Here is an 18,884-nt window from a genome sequence, read left to right as displayed (position 1 = left end):
TTATGAAGAGGACTTACCGTGGCCAACTTTGTGGTACAAATTAATTGGTTCAGGGCTTCGATAGCAATGCTGTGGTTTTAGATTAAGATGTCGAAGGTCTGTCATCATGTCAGAACCAGATTGTAAGAGTGATACTAGCAATGGGTCTGAGTCTTTATCACCATCGGGGCTAGCGAGTCCGCGACGTTCCTGTAAACAGTCCATGTACCAGCTTAATACTATTTTTTGTGTAATTGTCGGCGTATATATTTTAGCATATCCATATTTATTAACTGTATAATTGTTTTCAAATACTAATAGCGAGTAAAATTTAAAATATTATGATACTCACTTCAAGGTTACAGAAGAAATGACCAATTTGTGGGTAAACAGTTGCTGTAGCTTTGCGATGAAGCACCGAAGCCATGCCCGACACCGAGCAGTTGTTGAGCCGTGTAAATAATACAGCGTCGAGTCTGTCCAAGTGACGTGCGAAGTCCCACCAGCAGGCCTTGCGAGAGAAGCCGCCATCGACTGTAACGTTAATAATAATTAATTAAATAGAGCTCAAACTACGACTACATATCAAAACTTATCCATGATAGTTGCTCGATTTCGAACCAAGATAATTTAGGTAAGATCCACTGTTTTATCGACCAAGCCATTTTGCCCAATACAAGAAGTTTTAGCATCATCTTGTTATGAATATTTTCATTGAACAGGACGTGTTATAAAACTCGTTAAGGTTTATGAAATAGATCGTTGCAGCCGCAGATGTCAAAAAAGGGCAATTTAATTATAATACTTTTATTCACTAAAATTGCAATTAAAATATGAATTAAAATTACATAACTAAAGAAAGGTTCCCTACAGAAGCGGAATGGCTTCCACGGTCTAGGCCGGTGCTGTGGTGTTCGCATTCCGTTGACTCCAATATTTCACTCGAAATGATATTGAAATCTTGAGCCATGAGCGGTACAGAAAAATATGACTGGGTACACTTGGGTTTCCAATATTAAAATATATTGAGTTATTTATCTTCGTAACGTGGGGTAACGCAGCCGTTATCCATACTATATTTGTGCTATAGAAAAGGGCTATACGCGCAATCTATAACCTAGGAGCTAAAGAATCATTAAGGTATAAATTTAAAGAAATTAATATATAAACTGTTGCTTCTCAATATATATTCTGTAATTTTATGTATGTATAGAAAAATATTAATGATTTTATGAGAAATTTGTGATACTCATAGCATTGGTACATAGAACAAACGCAAACTTGTTACTCCTGTTACTCGACTGCATAAAGTCAGTAACTCTTTTGTGGGGCAATGCATACGGTTCTACAACAGGATCCCAGAAAGTGTTCAAAATGCCTGTGTTTCCAAATTAAAAAATTGTAAAGGTACGCTCGTGTGTTAAAGGTTAGCATACAATTAGTGAGTTTATGATTGATATCACATCTTGGGAATGAAACGATCGCCTCCTGGCTGTTCATATTCAATGTATGTAAATCATAAAATTGATAAAAAACCCTGAGTTTCTTTCGCTGATTCTTCTCAGATCAGGGTATTTATTTTTCCGAACCGATGGTAATGTTTACTTTGTCTATCAATACGTAAGAGTAATGCTTGTATATTGAATAAAGGAATTTGAGTTTGAGTTTGTATAAAGTATAGTTAGAGGCACACCGACATCGTAAACCAATCCAAGACCAAGAAATTATTATATGATACCGTTTTTTATGAAATATTATTTATTTAATAATAATAAAAAGTAAATAAAGTTTTTGCAAAAAGCCTCTGTTAATGAAAACGTTCGGATGTTTTTGTGCTGACCTTACTTTAATTTTAATTATTTGTTTTACATTTATAGCGTTTCAATTTTAAATAAAAGTAAACACAATATTTAATGGATCACATAACTCGCGTCCGAGATACAATCTCTGCAACGAACTGTCCAGCTGATTGAAAAATAAATTGGCTCGGACGTCATTCGATGCGCTTTCCGTGTTTATATGTCGCTTTCAAATATTCGTACATGGAAATGAAAAGTTTTGGTACAAATTCGATCACGATGTCGGTATTACTATGACCTTATCTGGAACTGTGTTTTATTTTATTTGCCACGTAGCTTTTGGTAATATCGCGCGGCTGTTTTAATATTTAATGGATATATTTCATTGTAAATCTTTCAAAGATCATCTTCTACTTCATATATTTCGTTTTGTATGCTTCTTGGTTGGCTTGGTTGGCTGGGAGATAAGAAAGAAGTGTTAAGCCTATCCTTTGTGAAATTTTATTTTATGAATGAAATACAAATATAATATTTTTGATATGTAAATATTTTTTTCGTAAATATGGAAAAAAAATATTTTAAATATTTTTTAAATACTATTAGTACCTCGCTTAGTTCATAGTCATAGAAATGTCTGCGACATTCACCCTACTCCTCGGACCTTGCTCCACCTTGCTTCTCGAAGATTACCATTTTTTCCAGAATTTGGACCACTTCTTATAAGAAAACTCTCTCGCCCCCATAGTTTTTTAGTAAGGGGATCAATGAACTACATATGAGATGGCAAAAGTGCATAGATAACCACGATGCATACTTTGAATAATTAAATATATTTTACAATAAAAAAAATTACTTTATATTCCTCCCGTACAAAACGCCAATTTCATATGTAAGGACCCAATATTCATTTATATTCGACGGCATCCAATCGATCTGATCCACATGTGTAAGTATGAAATAGATATAATTTTCGGCAAACCAATGATATAAACGAGTTTGTTCATAGACGTTTCTGGTATTAAACACGTGTTGTACTGAATTCGCACTCGGCCCAGCGAAGCGATATATCATGTAAGTGACTAAGGAAAATCCATAACTATTTCGTCAACGACATTTTCAAACATCAGTTCCAAAAAACATTTAAGTGGAAGAATCTAGTAAACGCCTTAGAAGATTAATGTACAGATTTTGTACTCTGGCTTCGAGCCAAATGCGAACAAAAGAGCAATTTCCGACATAACTACCGAAAAGGATTCGTGCAGACGAATGCGAATTGCAACTTGTACAATGCGAAATGAGCAGCAAACGTTGAACAAGAATGCAGACTAATTTATGCTAGTCATATGTCTGCCATATATGTTTTAATATTTCAAAAATAACAGAAACACAGAATTACGCTTAAGACCGTGCAAAGTGGAGTAGACTTAGACTGAAGGCAGACCCTGACAATAGCAGGGATTAATAAATGCCAGGGAGAAGTAAAAAGTTTTAACGTTAAATTAAAAACTAGTACTGATTCGAAATGTAAATTATATCGAGAGGAAACAGCTACAAGCTAACAAGATAATTTGTATATCATGTAATGAAAATCATTATTATTTGGCATCCTATTTGTCATGAAAATCAACGATGATTAACGCCATGTATTTTTACAATCAATATACCTTTTATTGATTAAATCTAAATTGATCGTACACTTTAAGTATTTAACAAATTATATGAAATCAAAGAAACGCTGGAACTCTGACACGCTGAAAGTTGTCAATGAAATAAACTCAGTAAGCCAAATATTCTTTTTAAAATTGAATGGAATAATTTCGCTTTGACAACAATTGAAAGAAATAATTTCATAATAGTTCATAAATATGCTAAATCATAAGTTTATGTCTCAGTAAAATGCTTAAGCATCGTGTAAATTTTTTTTCTCATCACGTCTGGCTCCGCGCCAAAGTTTGCCGAGTAAAATTATTCCTCTTTTTAGGTTTTAGTGATGTCGTTGTCATCTGAGTGAGGCAGTTTTGTTCTCCTATTTTTTAACGCTTATTAACGTTGTTTAATCTCGATTTCGTTTGTGTTTAGTTTGCTTAATTGGGTCTCGATCGAAAAATGCAAATTGTCTTCAGTTTATCTTTTATCGTCCTATTTTTATTTGTTTCTGCATTCATGTTTATCACGCCATGGAATATTACAGTAGGGATTTTTATTTTGTTATTTTTGTCAATAATTCAATCACAACTCTTCAATAGACTTAAACTATGTAGACACGCTATTCTTCGTTCTATTCGTTGGTCTGGAAAATTATAGACAAATACTCAAATTTCGTCAAATGTACAATTATTTGTCAAGGGTGCGGATGGAATATATTAATATATGCTAACTAAAAATATGTCTCTTGATTCAAAAATAAATTCACTAAATTATTTTGAATATTAGGTCAGCCTTTTAACCTAAAAAGTGTATAAAAAATCCATTCTCTAATGGATGTTAAGTAAATATGTAGTATGTGTTCGACCAATCACATTAGTATTTGAGATGGATACTACTATAAATAAAACACAATAGAAGTCGGATTCCCGCCCCGTTGGCGTATAAGAGGCTTAAATCACCGATGCCCCGGAGGCTAGACCAACCTTGGCTAAAGAGCCGGTCTTGGCACAATGCCAAGCGGAATATTGGTTTTCCATCGTCAAGCATTTTTCTTTTATCAAATAATATTTATTTTATGAGCTAGCAAAATGTTTTTACAGCCTAATAGATATATTTAACAAAATATATATATAAATAGTGTTTAGTTCGAATTAAGCAATAATAAAATAAGACGTTGGCTTGATTTCTTCATGGTATACTTAGGTTATGATTTGATTCCGACTTCAATTCAGTGCGTGTCGTAAAATTAATTTCTTTTAATATTTAAAATTTCGTTATTTCGTTATATCATGATGTTCCAATTTTAATTTTCCAAAAACGCAGTCAAAATCCTTTTTAATTTAGAAGGACTACATAATATGCTTAATAATTCTCAAATATATGCATCTCGTACGAAAAGTAATGCTGTAGACCCGAGAATAACCGGTGAGTAAAAGTCAGTGGGATTATAATTATCTTTAAAATGATGACTTCTATCACTTCTTCGACAACTATAAGATCTAACTTCTAAAAAATACTATCGTGTGAACGTAACTTTATTCTTCTACAAGTGTCACCTGTCATCGGAGGTTATAACATTGGGGGTTTATTTACCGCTATTCTTAAAGATGACCTTGAGCTTATATTGAACCATCAGCAATGGTTCTTTGACTGTTTCTTCTATATATTTATTCAAATATATTCGTTTTTTTTTATTTCCCATTGATCCGTTATTATATTATCCCACTTACCGAGCATATTAAATCCATTGATGCCGAATAATGCGGCATCTCCCTGACCTCCAGGGAAGACATATAGAGTTGGGTGGCTGAAGCGAATGTTGCCAACCACGTCGCTGGAGACCAGCAGCTGTTCCAGACTTGCTGGCACTACGTAAGGGTCGAGGTATGCTGTTGAAAAAAAGAAATATATATTAATGAAATTACAATTTTGATTTACAAATTCTTTAAATATTTCATCCTATTATTTATATAGGGGGAGCCTATATTTTTTTATTTACTATAGGAGTAATTTGTTATCTGTCCAAAATACAATGTATATACGTATTATCGGTTTGTAAATACATGTTGTCCTAAGGTTGTATTGTTGTGCCAATGTCTATGGACATTGGTGACTATAAGGCCGTCTACCTACCGATTATAAAAAAGTAAATAAAGTATATACACACATGCATAATAGCCTGTATATTCTGTATAATATAAAAATAACAATGATAAAAAAATAACAAAATACTAAAAGCAATTATCATAAAAAGTATAAATGTGTAGTGAGTAAAATAAAATAATTATTTAGTTTCAATTAAAGTTGCACACGATACAGCTTTCGATAAAGTAAATTAAACTCAGTCGTTATAAAAACAAATTTAATTGAATCTCCCGATCAGTTAAAATAATTAAAATGAAACAAATTGATAGACGGAACGAATATAATAATAATGAACTTATATTTACGCAATGTGCCACCAACTATACGATCAGAGATTTTAATATGTCAACATTCACCTCCATGTCACATTAGAAACCTCTAGAATATCAATATTTATCTACTCTTGTATATTATGCATGTATTATAAATGCCTTAAGAAACCTTACCCTTGAATCACACTATACATTAAATCGCATCAAAATCCGTTTCATAGATTTAAAAATCTAAGCATACTCAGGGACAGACACACAGCGGGAAGCGACTTTGTTTCATACCATGTTGTGATACTGACTCTCTCGCTCTTTAGAACAGTATACTAACCAACTTCTGTACAAAGTCCTACGGGTAATATTTTTATTATTATGTAAAATTTTCGAGCGCCTTATCTTTCCTTCGGGATTAATCTGTAAAACACTACCTTTTAATGCTTCAGCGTTATAGGAGAATATTTTCAGACATTTACCGTGATAAAATTAAACCCGAGAGGGCTTCCTTTTATTATGTCACCCGCAAATAAATTTAGATTAAGATAATGCATTCGTAAGACAATTTCATTTCTAAATGTAAGTGAAATGTTCTTGGATATATTGTATTTTTACTGAGTATTTTCTTATTTTTATTATTTATAATTATTATCATACCTAGATTTTGATAAAAAAAAAAAGTTTTATTCATGTAAACAACTCAAACTCGAGCTCATTTATTACAGAGATTACGCGGAAAAAAAATTTATCTTGTCTTTACTTACAAAGTTATACATATATAGATATTTAAATAGCTTAAAATAGGCTTAAGATATGTTGTATAATATATAATGTATAAGATTGTAAAAGATTACAATTTCTATGCACAACTAATTTAACCGGTCGATTAACATTTGAATGACAAAAGACACCGATTCAAAGACGTACATACATTCTTAATCTAAGCTGAATTCATTTAAAATATCGTTTCTTTGTTTACGGAATCGTTAAGTTTCATCTTAATACTTTAATATCACGTCGTATTAACTTCGAGTTTCACGTGATAATTGGAAACTTTGCCGTGTTAGATAGTAATTGGAGCTGAAATATTGCAAGCCCATTGATTAAATTGCCCTAGAAGGGTCGAGCTGATGGGCTTCCTGTTCTATAAGGTCACATGTGCAGGCAAGTTTGTTTAGATAGTTCCAGTAAAAGCCAATTAGTAACAGTTCTAAAACTAACACGGAACGTTTTGTACGAGTAAAAATTTTAACGACGCTTTTAACCAAACATTTTTTTAAGAATTGTTGTGTGTGTGACTTTTATTGATATTTATATTTACTTCTTGTAAAAACAGAGCTATCTGGAAATATTACTATTGTATTAGAATCTTGAACGGTTGAAACGCGGGGAATGTATTTTGGATCAAAAATTAGGTTTGGCAATTAAAATTTGCGGGGTAGGTATTAAAAGTGCTATCAGGCCCAGCTATAGATAAAAATCATTCCAGTGACTATAAATTCAACAAAATCTTATATCAAAATCGGTCAAGTCAATACAGTACAGTTGTTCAATCTGTATTTTTGTTAATAAAAATTTAATAAATGTATTATATTTTCGTAGTAATTATATTTTAACCAATCATTTTCTAATAACAGCTTTAACCACTGAAAATAGCAATGAAACCCGCGGCACTTTATTGGCTTTTACGCTACTGATGTAAGTTGATTGTTGAAATTATTTACGGCGTTACAATGCTGTGTATTTAAATAGTATTAATTTTTGCTATTATAAAATTATTCATTTCGTTACAATTAATATTGTTACTATTATTAATAATTACCTCGACTCCCATAATAATTTCTTTCTTCGAAGTACCTAAGTAATAGTACATTTACTGAGTGACAGTGACAGTGACGTACATGCCTTAATTTAATAAGCGTACAATCAAACGATATTTTATCTGTAATGAAGATGTATACAAATGTATAATGCAATTAGTATCGCACCGAGCGATATCGATTACTCCGCTCGCTCTCAACGCTCGTGCATCTAACCGTATGGACCACGCCTTTTCGCAAGCATTTATTTAACTTCACCTTCACCAAAATATAGTACATAGGTACAGGCACAATCTTGCAATTTAATTTAACAATAGTTTCAAAGATCCACCCAATTAGACGGTGACAATCCAATGATTTATATAATTTAATTTAATAAAATGTTGTTTTATATTCTTGATTTTAAGTTTGTATGTATTTTGATACTAATAGAATAATAAACAGTAGGAACGTGATACTTATACAAACTGTACAAATTTGCATTATTGGGTTATAATGATATTATAGCATATTTTCCAGAGAAGTCAAGATTTGTTTATTCAAATATAAAATGTTAAAACGTGAATCATAAATTATAAGCCACAGAGTTTTCTAGTATAAACGAACAATAAAACAGACGCAATTGTTTCAAAACTTGTGTGAGTAAATGCTTTAAAATGTTTATTGGTACGGAAAAAACTCAAGTCTCTTAAGCCATTTCAGTGAAATGTAGCGAGTCATTAAGTTCGCTCGGAGATGAGCTTATTCAGAAGGAATTAATTGTATTGTTTCGTTAAAACGTTCGTTATTTTTAAGTACAGTTGTTTCAAACGAACTGTTCTCGTGATATTCGATACATTAATGGAGTGTCTTTTGATTGCAGACGGGATTTTGTTCTTCTAGAAAAATTGTTAACGATTTTGTACGTTTAATATATATTTCTACTTTAAATAATTAAAATAAGTTACGCTATCGATAACATCCTTCTTTAAAATATTCCATAATATACAGATCCTAAGGAGCCTGAAAATTTATCAAGAGCAAAAAACATTAACATAATTATTGCTAAGTTAAAAATAGTAGGAGCAACATTGTTATTTAAACCAGATTGTTTAGGTTCAAATTGACATGGTAATTTGCTAACGAACGCAATGATATACGAAAGCTTTTAATGAAGTCCAAAATTAAATATTACACACTCGTTAAACCGAGCGTCGGTTAGCTAAAAAGTTACTTTGATGAAATTACTGGAACATTACATAGGTATGTTTAAAGTGCCATTACCATTATGTATCAGACAATTTACATTTATTTTATTCCTTTGTACAATAAAAGTAGGTACATGACCTACTTTTAATATATAATTAATTTTTTTTTTACAATGTCCAAAGATCTAATGGCTATAAAATTTTAGGAATTTTATATCATTTAAAATTAAAGTCAGACTTTGATTATTTTGATTTAAATTTCTCTATTTTTTATATCATGCCTTACAAAACTTAAACATTTCGTTTAGAATTTAAATGAGTTTTCGCTTCATGTCTGTAATTTGTACTGCTATTGAAACGCTTCAGGCGCTTGTAGGCGTCTAACTTTGCAACAGAAACTCGAGACGACAAATTAACTGTGCGGAATTTGTAATTTCACGTACGTAAGTTAGTGACATTTCCAACAATGACATCGTATTTGAGTAGTATAGTTAGCCTTGTTATAGAACTTTCTTATTAGGGATGGAACTTGAGTTTTAGTTGCAGTAGAATAATTCTGACTTGAATATACGCCCATTAATTTATTTTATCTCGAGAACTCAGAAGTTTGTATGTTATAACTAAAATACAGGTATTTCGCAATGATATATGTTCCTACAAAATATTTTAAACTTAATATTAATTGAAAACAGTATATATGTATTTAAAACTATTTACTACAAGAAAGACGTTTCTCTTAAGTCAAAAAAACATTTTGTTTTTAGAATTAATGTATGGCTGGCTTATTGTAATTATTTTTTTTTAAGTTGATGTCAGTATACCCGTCTCGGCTTACACGGGTAGAATGTGCGTCATAAAACGTGAAATTATACGTTTATGGTGGTTTGCGCAAGTAATACTCGCCATTTGCATGTTTCTCCTACACCTTCAACAATAACCGTTATATTTAAGCCAATTTGCACAAAAGCCTAACGAATTATACAACTTAAAATATACCTAAAAACCGCATCGAAATTCGTTCGAAAGTTTTTTGAGGTTAACGCGTTCAGTAAGACAGACAGACGCAGTTTGTTATATGTAGATCAGATCTTTAATAGTATTGGAAATAGTACACATAGATCAGTCAAGATGTGCACTGGATTCAATAGTTACCTCTATTCAAGTTGTTGTACAAGCGGCCTCATTAGTTTTGAATATCGGAATCGTACCGAGTTATTCTCGAAACTTTAGGTAAATTGCGTTATTCATATTCAAAATAGCAAAACACGAGACGAACAGAAGTTGAAATTGACGAATGTTACACTAGACTTGGTTTCTCGTGTTTGGTTTCTTGATTGGAACACAAGCGATTATAATATAATAACCAAGACTAAATAACAGCTCGAATTCTAAATAAAAATCTATATGATATTTGAATGTTAAAATATGTTCAGTTAGAACAAGAACTTGAAATGTCAGAATGATATTGACTATAGTGATTATACAATTTATAGGATGTACGTATCAAAATGGCGTAACACTGTCTGTCTGTATTTCACGAGTTAGATACGAAGTGATTTCTTATAGAATTGCACTGCAGTTTTGCAAGATGTCCGGTTTCATATTATGTACTGATTTTTATGTTTGCATTCAGAAAAAATGTATTAAAAAAATTGCTTTTTAGTAGTTGCACTTTATAATTTATCGGACGCAGCATCTTCAGAGCGAATAAAACAATACTAATAATGTAACTAAAGGATTAAAGTTGGTAAAGATATAAAAAATTACGTCCGATTTTTGAAAAAGTATATTCGACCATTAAGATCAAATGTCCGGCGTTTTAAACACTAATTCAGGTTTTTGTTATTTAATCGTAAAACAGACAAAATTATCAATTAAGATTTTGTTACATGTGTTCAACGACACCTCTCGTTTTTTAATTAGTAAATTTTTACTTTCGTTGCATTAATTATTTATTTAAATACAGCGGTTTTCGAGGAACACCGTCAAGTTATTTTGGGACATCAAAAGCAGCGATAAATTTAAGCGTCGAAGTTTTGTCTGTTTTTGATCACGAAAGTCTAATAAAACCTGTTCGACATTTATTATTCTCCCGTACTTAAATGTTAGTGTATTCACAAATTCACATTTCGAGATCATATTATCGCTCCAAGTTTGTTACTTTAATAGGTATACTTAAAGTTCAAAACTATACTAGAATTCTTTAATTTTTGCGATAATTTTGACTTTAAAAGCTGTTCATGGACAATTTCAACTAATAATAATAGAAATACTAGCTTCTAAGGAAGCTACACAATTCTAATCTTTACGAATAAAACAAATGCCATATATGCCATTTGTAACCATATAATATCTTCCCAATGCCCTATATACGACAAATAGCGAATCTTGCCATCGCGATGTAGAAATGTCAAAGATTACGCCATCTTGTTTTCGGAAGTAACAATAAACTCATTTATAACGTGCACAATTATTATAATTAAATTTATACATGAAATATAGTGTTTAGTGTTGTTGCTAGTTGTACTTACTGATAAAATCCTTGATGGCTTGAGAGCCAGAGTCGAGTATATCGGTGGGGTTGATTCTAATCTTGCAGTGTTTGACGAATGGCGTATCAAGTAGCTTCTGCCACTCGCCACCGCCGGTCGAGCAGTGTATATCGATGGAGATCGAGTTTTCATATGCGCGGATAACGCGCTGAACTTCGTTCTCTTGGTAAGCGTCAGTAAAGTCGGATAGGGAAAATGTCCCATCCTGAAACAAAACGCACATTTGGAAACCAAAACAATGCAAATAACATCCTGTGATAATGTCTATGATTCTAGTAATTTTGATAGCAATTAATCTCTTGTAATCGTTAAAGATTATCTGACATTAAATTTTTTATTACAAATATTATCGATCTGGAAGATTTAGGTCCAATTAAACAGCCCACTTGTTAAGTCACTTGTGCCTAAACATAAAACTCAGAAACAACAGAAAAAAATACTAGCAACAAAAATATATTTAACGTAAAAGACGTTTTGAGGACGTATTTAGTCCCAAAGACAAAGTTAAATATAGATTATTTAATTTTGCATAAAACCAGAGACAGTACAAAATTACAGGGCAGATTGAAATGGGTTTAAATTAGATTAGATTAGAAAAAGGAAGGGTGAAGCGAAAGAAACAGTACGGAAAGGGTTGGGTAAGACACAAACCCTTAATTAATGGAGACCAATGTAAAAATCCTATAGTCATTGTTTTTAAGAAAGCTCTTGTATTAGATGAATAATTTAAACCCAACAGATTTTTACTTTGATAAAAATTTAAAACAACTTATAAACTTACAATTAAGAATTCTTTAGGAATCTAAATGAGTCTACTTGAAGTCCAAGTTTCTTTAAATTTTTTATGAAAAGTTCCGATTCGTTTGTATTTTCTCTGTTACTTTGATTTTTATTTTCTACGATATTAACAGTCAAATTGTCAATTTAAATATCGTTAAGAGAATGAAAATTTAAAAATTTCGAAAACGTAACATTTTCCGGATAAATCAGTGTCATATAATTTCAATCCGTTAATGTCACGTTGCAGGGGAGCGGAAATTAAACGCCGGTAACGAGTTTCGCTCGCTGATGAAAAAACTATAACGTGTACTATATAATATTGTGTTTATAAAGTAATAAGAACGTCAATTTTTAATTGATGAAAACGTATTTATGAAAACATCAGATATGAAGGTTGAAGTTGATATATTTTTGCAGTAGAATATTCGATATCCGTAATTTCCATTTGTGCAAACTGAAATCTTCTTGGCATTTGGTGGAAAATGTTTTACGTCATGTAGTTCATGTCTACGTACCTGCATAATCCATGAGCCATTGCCGGCAAATGTGTATCCAGCGTGGATAAGATGTCTGTGTCTAGTGAACGAGCTAAGCAGGTTCCTCATGCACTGCATTAGCGTGTTCATCTGTGGGTGAATCAGGATCTCCGTCACGAGGTTCTCGGACGCGAACTGGATCAATCTTTCGCCTGGAAATAAAATTAGTATTAATCAAAGTTATTAAAAGTATAGTCGAGATGGCCCAGTGGTTAGAACGCGTGCATCTTAACCGATGATTTCGGGTTCAAACCCAGGCAAGCACCACTGAAATTTCATGTACTTAATTTGTGTTTATAATTCATCTCGGGCTCGGCGGTGAAGGAAAACATCGTGAGGAAACCTGCATGTGTCTAATTTCAACGAAATTCTGCCACATGTGTATTCCGCCAACCCGCATTTGAGCAGCGTGGTGGAATATGCTCCAAACCTTCTCCTCAAAGGAGAGGAGGCCTTTATCCAAGTAGTGGGACATTTACGGGCTGCTAATAAAAGTATATTTTAATTAAGGTTGATGAAGACTCTTGTTCCTATTAGACAAATTAGTCCCAATTAAGTAAAATTGAGTATTACGTTTAACATTCAATCCTATAATGTAAATTCATGATCGCATTATACTTTGTCTGAAATTAGATTTATTGGTCATTCTTCTTTCTATTTTTTTTGTAATGAAATCAGGAAAACTGTAGATTTTTTAAAGTTGTATTAATTCTAAAAACTTTTTAAAATATAATTACAAATATTTATAGTAAATATAAAACCCAATTATGTTTGCAAAGAAGAAGGGAAGACTAAAAAACAAATCCAGCCAAGAGACCGAGGGACGCCAGATGATCTTATTCGGCGTAAAATACAAAATGGCCATCTCGACCTTGTCTGCGTAAACAAAACTAATGACACTAAACCACGCCCGGATATTGACTCGTTTATCTCTATCACACTCAGTTAAGCGGAAAATGTAAGAAATGTACAAAAAAGGGAAAATATAAAATATTCACTTGAGCAGTAGTTTTTTGGGATAAAACCGTAATATATCTTATCATTAGGATCATTTTTGTTTACTGTTGAATTTGGCGCTTTAGACTCTTAAGAAACATAGTAATTTATTTTTAATTATTTATTAAATAATTACCGCTATAATATAACAAAAGGCGAGTTTTTTTCATAAAATTAAGCAAGGACATTTGAGGACATAACGCGTCATTAGGTAAATTTCACAACTCCAAGGAAACGCGACGAAAAAGCTTGACATAATATAAAATAGAGGGGAATTTTTAATGCCCTCGAGCGACCTTGACCTTTTTAAGAAGGGCAAATATAATTACGGCCCTTTGTTCGCGGCTCTCAGTTGTTACACCTAAAGCAAGGAATTACTCTTTCAGATGCTTAATTCTTTATCTTTGCGAATTGTTACAAGCGGATCTTCGTTAAGTATTTGCGTAATAAACTTTTTAATGTTATTGTGTAAATCTTTATCTAACCAAGAATGGTTTTCTTTTATAATTTTCTTGTTTATTATTTGAGCGACTTTATTTGTTTCAAAAGGTCTTGACAATATTCAAGAAATCACACGTGAAGAGTTGCTCTCTGAACTAGATAACCAATGTATAGAAAATAAGAAAAAAAATACACAATCGTATATATTTCGTGATTATAAATTATAACACGGCAGATTTGATACTAAATGTATTAGTAGTTTTTTACACGATGCAAGAATATACTATAAGATATTATCTGCTGTTAAGAGTCAATCAAAACACGAAATTCAGTTCAGAATGTAGAATCTTACTGTGAAATTCATAAGTTATTTATTTCTCAAATAAAATACGGAATCGATTAGTTGTAAGCTTATAACGATGTTTATATTTTTCAAATATTATGTATACACAATGATTCCTTCGGATCCTTTTACAAATAAAAACAAATATATAAAAAAGTTAATCTAATCTGCCATAAGCCCTCTTCATCCGAAACGTTCACTGACACTTCATTGATAAGCTTCCCTCGAAACTCAACGACTGCCGTAAACAGTCCCATTCAACGACGATCGGATTAACGACACTTGAAAACAGAATGAATACCATGAATGGCTGATATAACGCCTGGAGAGGGAAGCTATTAATCCGTGAAGAAGCAAAGTGAATGATTTTAACTTTTTAATAAAAGATAAACACAAACTGATAGTCTTTTTAACGCTTTTGTTCTTATTATTTAATGTCCTAAAAAATCCAGAAATTCAGTAGCATCCCTTAGCGTACTAATAATCCTTTATGTTGAGTTTTACTGAAATAGTTGGTTCTGCATTAAAATCATATATTAAATTTTTATTGTTTGAGTATTTACAACACTTGATAACTTTATATCAGACTTTTTTTTTTTTTTGGATACGACTTAAGATTGGTCTGGGAATGCGTTTTTTTATATATAATAAAGTTTATTCATATATATGTAATTCTATATAAATTCATTGAAGATTGGAAACTTTATTCATATTCGCTATTTTCGTTTTATTTATTTCATACAACTACACAAAAACGGACGCCCGTGGCGTTTCAAAAGAAATTACTTAAAAAATATTCTCACAAAAATGTCCCTCGGAACCGCGTCAGTTGTGACGCTCGATTGTGGCTTCGCGCCTTGACAAAAATTTTTACCCATTTTGTTATGCTAGCGCACTCGAGAAATTATGTAGCTAGTTGGAAATTGCGAATTTTAATTTCTCTTTTCGTAATAAGTTGAGCATCTTGGGAACTTTTCTCTTTGCATTAGTTATTTAAATTAATTCAAAGAGACCTATAATTTTAACTAAATAGTGTACTCAAGTGCAATTTGTAAAGTCCCACTTCTGGGCTAAGGACGTCCTCCGTTTTTTAACGAGAAGCATTGGAGTTTATTCCACCACAATGATCGAATGATACACATGGAAAAAATTCATTCCACAAAAGCTGAGTTCCCATCACCGTCAAGTATGGTATAATATACAAAAATGAAGCACATGTACATGTCAGTTTGACACACAAAAATCGAATAAGATTCTTGTGTGTTAACTACTACGCCATCTGGATGATTTAAATATTAAATTATTTACTGTTCCTCCTTTAAATTTAGTACTAACTATATTTTAATAAATTGCTTATAAAATATATCCATTAGCTGAATTACTTTCATCATAAATTAAATTAATGTCTGCTGAATAAATATTATTAAAACCACCTGAAAAAGTTCACCTAAAATTCGAAATATATTTTCATTTATATTGAATGTTATAAGTTTCACAGTTCGTTACAAAATCATAATTCACTTTCAGCATAAAGCCGTGTTTTGGGAAACTTATTCAACTAGAAACTGAGATAAAACTCGATGTTGGAATGAAGCCAGTATTTCATGATAATTCATCTACAAATTAAAGTAGAGCTTATATACGCAACGGAGTAAATATTCGATATTGATTAAAAGTGGTGGGATGGAATTGGATTTTTTTTAAGAGGAACAAATTCTGATTATAACGCTATATGCTTTGACTATCGATATTAATCCGTACTCAGATGTTTCAATATGTATGGTACTATTCTGATGATGTTCATTTGGTCTTTTCCATAATTTTAAGAAATTTTAATTTAAAAAGTAAACTATTAAATAAATATTTGGAAAATTTAAAGAAAAAATTTTTTTTTGTTAAAACAATTTCATTTATGTAATGGTAGTGAGAGGCAGAGGAGTGGTACTTGACACGTCGTGTTACCGATAAGAGAGCATCTTGCCGTTTACCGTCACGGCATACGAATCGGTCTTAGCAACAAAGCGCATCAATAGATATAAAAAGTTGAAGAAGAAACCAATTCTAAACTTGGTCCACTTAGCAATGACAATAGATCAAGAGCTTATGCAAATTTAATCGTTCCTACAAAATCCCATTAAAATATTCCAAACTCAAAGCAATATTCTCCTCTTAAGCCTGAAACCAGTAAGCCTAATCATAAATTAACTGATATGACAATTCAACGTTACTGAAACGTAATAATAATTTATGTTAAGCGTCGTTAAAGCGAAATATGAGGGTTAGAGTGAATAATAATGATGTACACTATAAAAATCAATGATTTGTTAACTCCGAATGTCGTATTAGGAATACTTTTGTTGCGATGGTTCGACAGATTACTCATAAACTCATTTATATTTAACGCTACGACTTTACTTGTTTTTAAATTATTGTATTCTTTTAGAACTGCAAAAAGACACATATTTAAAATGTCATTCGTTGTCATTCACCTTGCTCTGTGATAAATTAGTCTGAATTATGTTTATTCTTTTTGGAACTATTAAATCACAAACAGCGTGACTATTACTTTACCTAAATTTTTGTAACAAACAGAAAAATATGGCGATTAATCCGATTTTTTACAGTAATGGAATTTCAAAAATATCTTGAGGAATTCAGCATGTGTCGTATGGAGTTCCCGCTATCAAATTTTATCAGCGTTATGGAATAAGCTCCACATTTTCTCGTTAAGTTGAGCCTTTACTTTTCTTTAATCTTTCTTCAAAAAATAATTGGTGATTTATATTAAATAGAAAAAGAATTACGCGTATTCTGTATCCTATCAACATTTTCTATCTGAGATAAGACGTAGGAACCTTTTTCAATTTACACCACCTATTGAAACTGTGAAGGAAATTAATGGCACTTTATATAGAAGGCGAGTTTAGAGTCTACAAGGTGAGATGTTAGTTTCTCTTATATTTGTGTTAAGATCTTTATCAATAGATGCCCGATGTTTCTTTAAATGAAATTCTTTTACAAAAATATATTCTATATGATCTGATTTTACTATATATTCTCATGTATAGAAAATTATACTCTAAAATCCCATAATTTATGGGCAAAATTTAAATATCAAAAACAAAAAGAATCATCGCTAATCTAATATAAGGGTTTTGAGGTACTATAAAAGTTCCAACACTTGACAAGAAAGCCATGACGTGAATTTTGTATCAGACACTTTGGCCTACATTTAGAGAAAGGTCCTCCTTTTATAGCTTCTATCGCTATAAAGATTTACTAGACTACCTATGTTATTTATTACAGCGATGTAGAATCGCTGAAAGTTTTATTTGATAATGAAGATTTATGGATTTCTTCTCATGGAATTATATCTAAAAAAAATTTTTTTCCGTTAAATTTTCTTAAATAGAGTGTTCTAAAGGAAATTTCTCTAATAAATTATATTTCTCTTGAAGCAATCTAATATCTTAAAGATCGGTTCTTTAGAAGAAATCTTTTTAAATGAGCGTCTTCGTTTAATTTATACATTAAGATAAATTTATTCTTTTTAGTTTACGCTGTACTACAAGTGAATACAATTATTTTAGACAGATTTAAATTGTAAGTTAAATAACATCAATTAAAAGAGAATAAAGCGTCCGTATATTAAGAATAATCAACATATGTATATTTTAATTCCTTAAAAACTGCTTGAAGCAGAATGTTAAATTTAATTATATAAGATACATACCATATCTGGCTTCCTCCCCCTCGGGTGCCTGAGCCGAGAGGGTGGCCAGTTCTTTCTCCAGATCGACCTGGTGCTCGCCAGAATCCCATGACAGGAGCCCTGTAACAAAAAGTTTCATTAAAATCTATTTCACCACGATAGCAATAACTTCTCTTCATAACATTCTCTATCTCATTCTTTATTCGCAACGAGAATTTTATAATTTGTATCCGCAAATTTACTACCACTACCTTTCGACAGTTAATTAATTAAAAATCTTAATTCGTTTTTCAAATATTGGCCATACGACTTTTGAAATTATTATTATTATATAACATAATATAGTACAATAATTTCTAGAACTTTCAGATCTTTTTTAAAGGAAGAGTCACAGTTTCATTTTGTTTTTAATAAATGTGTCAATTTTCATCGACAAGGTTCTGGAAGGTTCAGGTTATATTAAAGAAATTATACAGGTGAAATTAAAGAATATAAAAATTCATATCCATTAAATTCTGAATCTAGAAATGAAACGATTAATTCCGGGAGTCATTAATAACAGGTAAAGAAAAGACTATTAGAATAGAATTTTCCACAACAATGACCTCAAATACGCTGTATGTCCACAAACAGCGCAAACAAACGTACAAAAGACTTGTGAACTGTGTACACGCGTTCCGAACA

At 31.5% G+C, this 18,884-nt stretch overlaps 1 protein-coding gene across 1 annotated transcript in view; it reads right to left on the bottom strand.

The window, feature by feature from the left end:
* LOC125067933 (microtubule-associated protein futsch-like) overlaps window positions 1-18,884 on the bottom strand; it is a 132,708-nt gene that overhangs the window by 35,868 nt on the left and 77,956 nt on the right. Inside the window, exons 2-7 of the mRNA XM_047676831.1 lie at window positions 18,222-18,320; window positions 12,688-12,860; window positions 11,372-11,597; window positions 5,156-5,314; window positions 332-513; window positions 18-189 (exon numbers count right to left, since the gene is read on the bottom strand). Of these exons, the coding sequence (XP_047532787.1) occupies window positions 18-189; window positions 332-513; window positions 5,156-5,314; window positions 11,372-11,597; window positions 12,688-12,860; window positions 18,222-18,320 (1,011 nt within the window). The remainder of the gene's footprint in view (window positions 1-17; window positions 190-331; window positions 514-5,155; window positions 5,315-11,371; window positions 11,598-12,687; window positions 12,861-18,221; window positions 18,321-18,884) is intronic.

This window comes from Vanessa atalanta, chromosome 12 (assembly GCF_905147765.1).
Source record: "Vanessa atalanta chromosome 12, ilVanAtal1.2, whole genome shotgun sequence".
Lineage (NCBI taxonomy): Eukaryota > Metazoa > Arthropoda > Insecta > Lepidoptera > Nymphalidae > Vanessa > Vanessa atalanta.
This window is presented reverse-complemented; position numbering and strand designations above follow the sequence as displayed.